The 10,703-nt window shown below is 31.1% G+C and overlaps 1 protein-coding gene across 5 annotated transcripts in view; it reads right to left on the bottom strand.

Moving 5' to 3' along the window:
* Positions 1-8,977, bottom strand: part of LOC124953703 (probable cationic amino acid transporter) — a 9,486-nt gene extending 509 nt beyond the window's left edge. The window contains exons 1-15 of one of the 5 annotated variants that reach the window (XM_047505488.1): positions 8,070-8,977; positions 7,634-7,890; positions 5,400-5,550; positions 4,554-4,707; positions 4,128-4,358; positions 2,276-2,484; positions 2,005-2,176; positions 1,746-1,929; positions 1,539-1,663; positions 1,160-1,413; positions 831-1,073; positions 546-690; positions 335-428; positions 133-260; positions 1-26 (exon numbers count right to left, since the gene is read on the bottom strand). The exon at positions 1-26 is cut by the window's left edge and continues 509 nt beyond it. In XM_047505488.1, coding sequence (XP_047361444.1) covers positions 1-26; positions 133-260; positions 335-428; positions 546-690; positions 831-1,073; positions 1,160-1,413; positions 1,539-1,663; positions 1,746-1,929; positions 2,005-2,176; positions 2,276-2,484; positions 4,128-4,358; positions 4,554-4,707; positions 5,400-5,546 — 2,112 coding nt within the window. In that variant the 5' untranslated portion in view covers positions 5,547-5,550; positions 7,634-7,890; positions 8,070-8,977. The remainder of the gene's footprint in view (positions 27-132; positions 261-334; positions 429-545; positions 691-830; positions 1,074-1,159; positions 1,414-1,538; positions 1,664-1,745; positions 1,930-2,004; positions 2,177-2,275; positions 2,485-4,127; positions 4,359-4,553; positions 4,708-5,399; positions 5,551-7,633; positions 7,891-8,069) is intronic. The other 4 variants (XM_047505487.1, XM_047505489.1, XM_047505490.1 and 1 more) reach the window with 4 other exon arrangements.
* Between the last annotated feature and the right edge of the window lie 1,726 nt (positions 8,978-10,703).

Here is a 10,703-nt window from a genome sequence, read left to right as displayed (position 1 = left end):
ACCGTAATAGAAGTACATTACGAAACCTAAAATGAATATCATATGAAAACCGGTATCTATTAATTTTATCTATGCTTATTTCTTTCTTTCTTTTCTTTTTTTTTTTCTTTCTTTCTTTTTAATAGCACATACCAAGTATCATCCAAACAGTAAATCTAACTAGAGTCAGGATGTTAAGTTTGAAGATGAGATAAATGTTAACTGTTACAGCAATGGCCGGAACAAATGGTAATCCCGGTGTTGTAAACATTATAGTGTTTCTATGAGTAACATGAATAAAGTGTTATAAAAAATATTATAAATCAACTTTATACTGCGATACAATTTTAATCACCTGTTTTGCGGTTTCCTACTGATAGCCAAAAGTATTCCAACAATCGCGAAAAATAAAATGAACAATAGTATCGTTGTAAAAGTGTCCATATCACCTTGAATGATATAAAAGATAAGAGTCACAGTCGGAGGATAAAAAAAAAATCACATTCTTTCATTAGCTTCTAACTCAATAAAATTCCAAATTTGATATACCAATTATTATTACTCACCCATTCTACATACAATGATAATATCGAAGATCAAAATTAAGATATACAAGATACCGACTAGTTTCATGACATAATGACCCGATGCTTCAGTGGCAGGTCCTCTATCTACCCATGGAAATATGGCAGGACAGAGATATTGTGCAGCCTTTTAAACGAAATATTAGATTCCGATATAAATTAATATTAAAGATATTTCGATATTACTTATTAAGAAAATTTTGGGGAGCGAGAAAAGAAGATTAATAATAAAATGAATAAATAAATAAAAATAAACAATTAATATACCTGTAATCGACGTTGCAGATAATTTAAAGGCGGTCCTATAATTGGTGTATTTCCAGGATATTGATGTGTACTTCCGCAACTTGAGGCGGCTGCTGCCGCATGAACACTACCGTAAAATTTATTTTCCGTTCTATCGCTAACTAAATATTGATCATCTTTGCCTAAACCAACGTCGTCTTCTTCTGCACCATAAGTGTCGTCAGAATCTGGGGAGGAACTATTACACCTTCTGACACGTCGTACCTAAAATAAATAATTATTAAAATTATATATATATATATATATATATATATATATATATATAAGAAATATATGTATATATGTCTTACCATGATACGTTGTCCATTATTAGTAGTCAAAAGTTCTGGTTGAGCTACTTGAGCGGTGTTAAGTGCAGTTGTCAATTGATCTGGTCTAAGCTCTTTTCCGTAAGTTACTTGTCCATTTCCTTGAGTTTCTTTAGTTGGAGAACGACATGGTGTACGTAGACTTTGTGGGAGAAGTTCAACTAAATTAGTTGTATGCGGTTGATACCGTAATATTAAGACACAAGTAGAGACGAGAGTATATGCTAACAAGGTACCTGCATTAAAAATATTATTATTTTTAAAGAATACGAATAAACATGTATAACATATACATATGCATATATGTAAAAAAAAAAAAAACTATGCGATAGATAATAATAATAATAATTTGATATCTCACCAATCGACATCATTTCTACTAAAACTTCTAATTGTATTAATAATGCTGCGAATGCAGCACAAAGACCAGAAGTTAATGTAGCTAATGCTGGAGTACCAGTTGCTGGCCATACGTGGCTTAAAGATCTACGATAAATAATTAGAGAAAGACAATAATAATTATTATTGATCTTATATTGTTGAGAAAGAAATGGTAATAATATTTTACCGAAAAATGAGGCCATCTTGAGCCATGGCATAAACTATTCTAGGCATTGGAAACATACTGCCAAACATAGAGACAGTGAGACCAGCGAGTGCACCAACAGCTACAATATATTTGCATTTGTATGCACCAACATGACCGAACATTTCGACCAATGCAGAGTCTTGATCAACTTCTTCGTATGGGACTATAAAAGAAGAAATGATTATTATTAATTATCTTTCGAAATTTTTTATATCGATTTTCTTTAAAATTTTCCTACCGATAAGAGTCAAAACCATACTACTAGTAACATAAGCAATGAGAATGATGATCAATGATGAAACTATCGCAAGAGGAATACTTCGTTTAGGATTTGTTGCCTCTTCCCCTGTAGTTGCAATTATATCGAAGCCAATAAAGGCATAAAAACATGTTGCTGCTCCTGTGAATACCTAATAAACAAATCGAATGAATAGATATCACAAAAATCAAAGATAAATGATTACATTTGATTTTTTATTATTAAATTATTCCGATTCGATTCTTCTTACCCCGCTCCAACCAAAGGGAAGAAATCCATTGTGTTCAGACCAATTACTCGAGTCAACATAGAACATACCAGCTGCCATAACGAAAACCCATACTGCGAGATTAATTGCATTGAGTACATTATTAAACACCAAAGACTTCTTAACGCCAGCTGCCATCAGTAACATCATCAGTATCGTTATGACAAAGGCTAGGAAGTCTGGTGGTCGTTCTGGTATAACAAAAAAAAAAAAAGAAAAAATTCAATTACAAAATCTGTCCATATTATAACGATATTAAATATTCATCATATTACGTTCTATCATATTTACATAAAATTTGTTCTAATATCATCAAACTTGATACATGAAATCATTATTTTTCCTGATGTCCAGCTCAATGAAAAATAAAAAAGGTAAAAGATATAAAAGAATAGGATAATGGAGAAGAAGAGATGAATGTTAAAAGAAAATAGTAAAAAGGAAAAAAAAGAAAAAACTGATAATAAAAAAGCTCTCATCGTGACACAGGTGGATAGGTCAAAAAGCATCCAAGTATGTGCTTGGTTTGGGAACTATGTTCGGATCGATGAGGTCCACAGGTGCCGTAACTAGATCCGCGCAAGCGCCCCGTCCCATGCATCCTTTTGTCGTTCATCCCTCTTTCGTCCTTTCTCCCCCCCCCCCTCTGTCCCTTTTCCCTTTCCTTTTTCTCTTTCCTTATCCTATTCCTTTTCTCGGGAATGATTCGCAAGTCGATGAGTTAACTAATTCAATTGCATCTATTATAAATATATGAGAGAATTTTTATATTCGTCGTACATACGAGAAGATAATAATATTTTCATTTACGTATAAAGAAATAAAGAAATATTTTATATCCGCATGGATACCGTATGAATTATTTTAATAGTCTACGTAAATATAATAGATATACACGTATATATTAATGGTTGTACATAGACATATGTATTGCGCACACGTGTGATTCATGGCACGTGTTTTTCACTTTATAACTTCGATTATGTCCTACAGATTGCGGTCGAGTGTGTAAAGCTTGAAATCGTACGTAAGTGGAGCACAACCTTATTCCTTTCATCCACTGATTACATCCCCCAACTAACCAACTAACGATTCGTACTATACCGAATCACGTTTTCGAAAAGAAAAATAAGAGAAAAATAAAAAAAAAAAAAAAAAGAAAAAAAAAACAAGAAAATGAAGAGAAAAGAAAAACAAAGGAAAAAAAATACGTCGATGATCGGAACAACTATTAATAACAAGATCCTTCGAAGTTTTATCTCGATCTTCATCGAACTCTCTTAAAAGCTTCTTTTATGCAAATCCTTTTATGCAAAATTCATCGTATCATTGTATTAGTTATTTAAAGAAGGTCAAGACGAGTGAAAGAGTATCTAATTGTTAATACGATAGGATAGGTAAAGTAGGATTTAGGGCAAGGTACATAGATAGCTACTACGTTCTCCGTCCTAATCGATTTCTTCCTTCGAGGACACGTGCTACCGACAGATCTTAATGAATTTCAAGACGGAACGCAAGCACCGAGTGTAGATTCGTTTTTTATTTCTTTCTCTTTTTTCTCGCTTTCTTCTTCTTTTTTTTTTTTTTTTTTTTTTTTCTTTTTTCCTATCCAAAGAAAGAAATAGGAGTTACGCGGAGTGGGTCATGGAAGGAAGGAGAAGAAGGAAAAAAATAAAATATATAAAAAATCAATACGTCTTTAATCAACATGTCAATATCATGCTCTACGGCTTTGAAAGAAAAAGAAAAAGAAAAAGAAAAGGAAAAAGAAAGAAGAAAAATAGAAAAAAAAAAGAAAAAAAAAAGAAAAAAAACAATACTCTCCCATACTCACCAAATATGGTACCAATGCTGTTAGCTATCGCTCCAGAGACAGCACCATTCGATAGAGCATCCAAGCAAGCGCTAAGGGCGCAAGCACAGGCACTCGTACCTATCAAATATTCGAGTATCATGTTCCAACCTATAATAAATGCTATCAATTCGCCTACTGTCACATAACTGTACATATAAGCACTGCCAGTTGTGTGAGGCACTCTTACTCCAAATTCTGCGTAACATGCTCCTAAAAGTAAAATCGTACAATTACGATATATGAATCAAAAATTTCTTCGTAGAGAGATTACTTTTCTTTCTTTCTTTTTCCTTTTTCTTTTTTTCCTTCTTTCTCTCTCCGAGCGATTCAATTAAGAATGAATAGAGAAAGGAAGGAAGGAAAAAAAAAATAAGAAAGGAAAAAAAAGAAAAAATGATTATTTACCAGAAAAAATGGAAGCAATAGCAGCTATAATGAATGATATAATGACACCAGGTCCAGCAACACTGTGTGCAACCATTCCTGCGACTAGATACATCCCCGTCCCGACGCAGGAACCAACTCCTAAAGACGTCAGGTCCAGAGTAGTCAGACATTTCTAAAATATTCATACACTACTCCGTTATTTTCTCTTAAACTTAGGAAGCATCGTTTGTTTTTTGTTTTTGTTTTTGTTTTTTTTTTATCTTCCTCAACAAATTGCAAATATGTCGGAGATAGATAAATTGCGAGTGGTAACGAACGACATACGCATATCGCATCGTTTGCGCATACAATAATGGGTATTTAAAAACAAAAAAAATAAAAAAATAAATACAAAAAAAAAGAAAGGAAAAAAAAAGAAGAAGAAGAAGAAAATAAAAAGATTTTAGTTAAAAATAACCGAGATCAATACGTACTGGTGCGAATGGCACATATACCCACACGGCGCGCATAGATCTAAGTATGTAGGTCTAAGAATCTATTAGCTCGAAAAGTTAGTCTAGAACTATTTATAAGTCGACTTGTATGTACATACGTATCTAGATTGCTTTTTCTTTTTTCTTTTTCCTTTTTTTTTTTTCACTTTTTTTTTTACCTCTTTCATTTTTTATTTTTTAAAAATTTTTTTTTTCCTTTACTTATTTTTTATTCATATCAATTTATACGATAAATCAACTTTCATCGTAATTTATCTATCGCATTTCATTATACTCAATAAATAAATTCATTTGCAATTTGTTCGAAGAGCTAAAATTAATTAAAAGAGAGAGAGAGAGAGAGAGAGAAAAAGAGAAATATATATTTTACCTGTAATTTCTGTTTCGAATCAGCTGTATTCAATGTTTCTGGACCTTTTTTCGTTTGTTCTTCTTGCAAACAGTCGATATTTTTTGTTCTTATTAACTTCCCGAAAAGCTCCAACCCCTTCTCTCGGTCCATAAAATCGAGCTTCATTTTCCTACAAATTTATTAAATTTATATTATCAATGTTATATACACACATATATATATATATATGCTATATTTTATTTTGTTTAAATATATAGAAATAATATAATATACGGTATATCCAATGTAATCAAGATAAAAAAAAAATCTTTCGAAATAGTATCCTTTTATCGCAAATGAAATTGAAATCATGCATGAATGATTAAAGAAGGATAAGAAACAAAAAGAAATATTGACAGGAGACTTTAATGCGAGCTTAAGAGGGGCATATACGAGATATTATGAAGTGTACATATATATACATATATATATATATATATATATATAGATACGTATATACTATATATATATATATATATATATATATATATATATATATATATATATATATATATATATCTATAGTTAACACATATCGTGAAACAAGAATTTGTCAATAATGTAATATAGTGTGTAATACTAATTCCGTTCTATGTTCATAGCTAAATCCATGGATTAAACGCAAATCATTATGGACATAATATATGCATTATTAAACGAAAAAAATTTATAATTAAGCACGATATAAACGTATATATGCATATCTCTATTTTATAATTAAATTTTGTTCATTTTTTTTTCTTCCAGATAAAGTAATACCATCATTAATAAATGAGAAGAATAAATACAAATAAATAAAATAAATAATATCATTCACGAGTACAAAAATGATATGAGAAAAAAAAAGAATGATTGCAAAAAAAAAAAGAAAGAAAAAGAATTTCTTTCTTTTTCGTATTAAATAATAATCCTTTATTAAATTATTAAAATGGTAGATTACAAAAGAAATTTTAAACATGCGTCGATATTGATTCGTATAAAAAGTAAAGAAATATTGGTTTTTTATTTTTTAGCTTGAAAAAAACTCGAAGCTGCACTCGAGTTGAGGAAGAAAAGAGAGAGAGAGAGAGAGAGAGAGAGAGAGAGAGAGAGAGAGAGAGAGAGAGAGAGAGAGAGAGAGAGAGAGAGAGAGAGAGAGAGAGAGAGAGACCTTATAACATAACCCTGAAACCTACAGATCGATCAACGGCAATGCTGCCGGTATCTATGAAAACTAGGTACGTCACGATTTGTTTATCTGGGATAAAAAAAAAATAGCTGACTATGCGTACATCGTGATAATAAAATAAAAATATTTTCATATGAAAATAATTTAAAAATAAGTTAAAATGGAAAAGAAAATAAAGGCGAGTCGATTCGAATTTCTTTCTTCTTGCTTGCTTGCTTTTCTTTTTTTTTTTCTCATTTCATTTTCTATGCCCAAGCAAAAGATTATTTTAAATAATAATTATTCTTATTTCGATTAAAAACGTTCGAAGAATGTATAGTTACGAATTAGAAAATATTAGAAAGAAAATTATTTTCTTTTATTTGTCGTACATCTCATGTTTTTTCTTTCTTTCTTTCTTTTTTTTTTTTTTTTTTTTTTCTTTTTTTTTTTTTTTCCATGTACCGATTATATTTTACGTCAATCTAAATGATATGTTAATGAAAGAAAAAAAGAAAAGAAAAAAAATACAGAACAAAAAAAAAAAGAAGAAGAAGAAGAAGAAACTTATTCAAATAAGGATGTAATGCATATTTATCGAAATATTTCGTTTCAACATTGATCTGCAACGACAGAAGAGCTCGTATTGCAATCTTTTCGGTATCGTCAAATTTACCCCGCCCTTCGCGAAACGTAGTGACACGCGTTAAATATTCTCTATTTCTATAAAATCTATAAATTACGTATTTTGTTATTATATTAATTTTCCTTTAGATTTATTATTTATTTGAACAACGTGTTGCACAAATTAAAATGAGTCATAATAAAATAATATGAAAATGAAATATTAAATGAAAATTATCGCGTACTGGCGCATAACAGTACAAAATAAAATATTGATTACATTTACTATAGCAAATTCGTAACATAGATTTTCTCAAAGCATTCGTATTATAATATCCCATATAACAGGTAGAGCTGATGATGAAGTCATCAAGGACAAAGAGACAAAAGGAGAGTAGATAGGTGGGAGGAACGAAAAAAATTTCACAATGATCAAGCTTACCTGGTTTTTCTGATTTTTTCTTAACAGTTAAAGAATCTGAAGAATTCTTCTTTGTTTCCACGATAGAAAGAGGATCACAGTCCACGAGCAATATTACACAAAAAATGATAGAATTAATAACGATCGCAGAGAAGAGGAGGTCTCATCGGACTTTAATATGCGCTCGTTTTTTATACATTATCAATACTTTTCTTCGATTATTCTGATTCTCCGTTAGCGCCTAATGTTCTTTTTTTTTTCTCATCCAAGAAATATGACTAATAATTAACAACACACACACACACGTATATATATATATATATATATATATATATATATATATATATTCACGATGCTCGCTGAGTCAGGCACACCACTGTCTCTGTTATATATATATATATATATATTTTTTTTTTTTAATTTTTAATTTTTTTATTTTTTGTTAATTAATACGTACTATATGTAAACGTATGTATATATATATATACACACATACATATATATATATACATATATATATTATATATATATAAATATCTCTTTATTATTATTATTATAATTAATATAACTTCTTCGAAATCACGCAATTCACCTCTCGCGTTACTTCATATAATCATTCACCAGGTAATACTTTATCCTACACACAATAACTTTATTCTGCAAACTAGGATAAAATGATATGTATTGTTGACAGCGGCACCACAGGCGTTAATCTTCAGGAAGATTCTGTTACAATACGACAGACCGGGGACCGATTGCGTTTTCCCGAGAATCCTTACTGCCGATTCCGTGCACCTTTCAAGCGTCCAATCACCTTTCTCCTCTTTCCTAAGCCTAAATCCGTTTCCTCTGCTATTCTCTTATCTTCCTAGTTTCACTAAACTAATGGAAATTCCGGCACAAGCAACTTTCTTTCTCACCCTTACTCTCTCTTTCGCTTTTACCCTCCTCTCTCTCTCTCTCTCTCTCTCTCTCTCTTTCTCTCTCTCTCTCTCTATATATATATATATATATCTCTCTATCTCTATCTCTATCTCTTTCTCTTTCTCTCCCTTTCGCTCTTTCTATCTTTCTCACTCGTTCATACGATTTCTCTCTCTCTCTCTCTCTCTCTCTCTCTCTTGCTCTCTCTCTTTCTCTCTCTAGCTTTGTATCTTCATCCCCCTTACACTATCTATCTATCTATCTATTTCTCTCTCTCTCTCTTTCTCTTTCTCTCTCTCACTCACTCACTCACTCCCACCCTCTCTACACACACGGTTTCCGATGCTGCCCCGAGTCACATTTTAGTGCGACACACGGCTAGCAATGCTTCGTGGGGTTACACTTCTCTCTCTCTTCGTTTTGCTAGCGATTCTGCCATCCCTATTCAGCTAAATCAAGGGGTTATCCCCTCCTATTCAAATCATCCCTGCCATCTACCGTCTCGTTTCGCTTTCTTCCCTTCAGTCGATTTTGCTATGATGGTACCTTCACGGGTCATCCCTACCAACTCTAGCGCCCTCATATGCCGGACTATATGCTATTTTCTCATCCTATATATATATAATAATACATATATATATATATATATACATATATATATAATAATACATATATATAAATATATATATATATATATATATATGTATTATTATATGGCGTAAGAGTAGTTTCTTGACTGGTTGGTATGTACGATAAAATGTCGAAATAGTCCAATTTTATTTTCATGAAATTTAATCAATGATTTTCTACGACATATTTTACGTTACTGTAGCTTCGACATTAAAAAAGATCAAAGTTGCTCTTTCATATATATCACGAACTTCCATCATTGTAATGCGGATACGCATTCGTGAATCTTAGTTCATCTAAAAGACAAAAGGATATGGGTATATTTCTATCATAGAGCTTTTGTATTATTCGCGTAGGTGTATTGGTATAGCAAAGTTATTCTACTCTTTTGACCTTTGAATGTTTTCGACGACGTCCTGATCCATAATCATTCGCATGTGTTTCTATATATGTATATATATGTGTGTGTGTGTGTGTGTGTGTGTGTGTGTGTGTGTGTGTGTGTGTGTTTGTATGTGTATTAAAAGTTTATAAATTTGAGAGGATAAATTTTAAATCTCTTAGAGATATCGTTCGAAGGAATATTTTCTTTGAAAAAAAAAAAAAAAAAGAAAAAGGAAAAGAAAAGACGATAAATTTCATAGAAATTATTAAAAATAGCCTGTCTTCTTTAATACTCTCATAATTTTCATCCTTCCTGAGGGCAAAATTCAAAGTTCCTTCAACAAATTTGCCCCCTCTACTTATTTCGATATAATCTCCCACCAAACTGAAAAAGGATTCTTTTATTGACGTTACACCCCCGCTGAACTTTACTTTCTTACTCCCACTCTCTCTCTCTCTCTCTCCCTCTCTTCTCTCTCTCTCTCTCTCTTACTTTTTCTCTCTCTTACCTCAAAACTAGCGCACCCACGCGTACACCATCCCTCTTGTGTACTATAACCAAAGATTGACGTAACAGAGTGTTACGTCAGAACGCCATTATACGATGACGCTTTGATGTTTTCTGTATACTTAACTTCCATATTTTCTATTTTATCTTTATTTTTATTTCTTTTTTCTCTCTCTTCTTTTCTTAGCAGATTAAAATTGTTAACAAAGATCTTGAGGCTTTTTATATTTTTTCTTTTTCTTTTTCTTTTTTTTTTTTTTTTTTTGTTTTTTCTTTTTCTTTGGTTCCACAACTTTCTTGCCCGGTAACTTGAATATTTCTAAAGTAAAAAATTCCTTCAGTCAAGATTCTGTTTTGTTGGATATCACAATCGGGGTTTTTTTCTTTCTTTTTTTTTTTTTCTTATTGTGAAATAATTAAATATTCCAACAATAGATTAAAACTAGTTTTGCCGTATATAAAATATATTCTGCATCGTTGATTATTGACCTTTACTACTAGCATATTATGAGCTAACGTTAAAATTTTCTATTTTAACTTTTAGATTACTCGAATCTTCAAGAGGTCGCTACGTTACAGCGCGAATACCGACATTTTAGAAAATATCGAATGGAAAGAGAAATAATTTTATTTTTATATCATTCG

The sequence above is a fragment of the Vespa velutina genome, chromosome 13 (genome assembly GCF_912470025.1).
Source record: "Vespa velutina chromosome 13, iVesVel2.1, whole genome shotgun sequence".
Lineage (NCBI taxonomy): Eukaryota > Metazoa > Arthropoda > Insecta > Hymenoptera > Vespidae > Vespa > Vespa velutina.
This window is presented reverse-complemented; position numbering and strand designations above follow the sequence as displayed.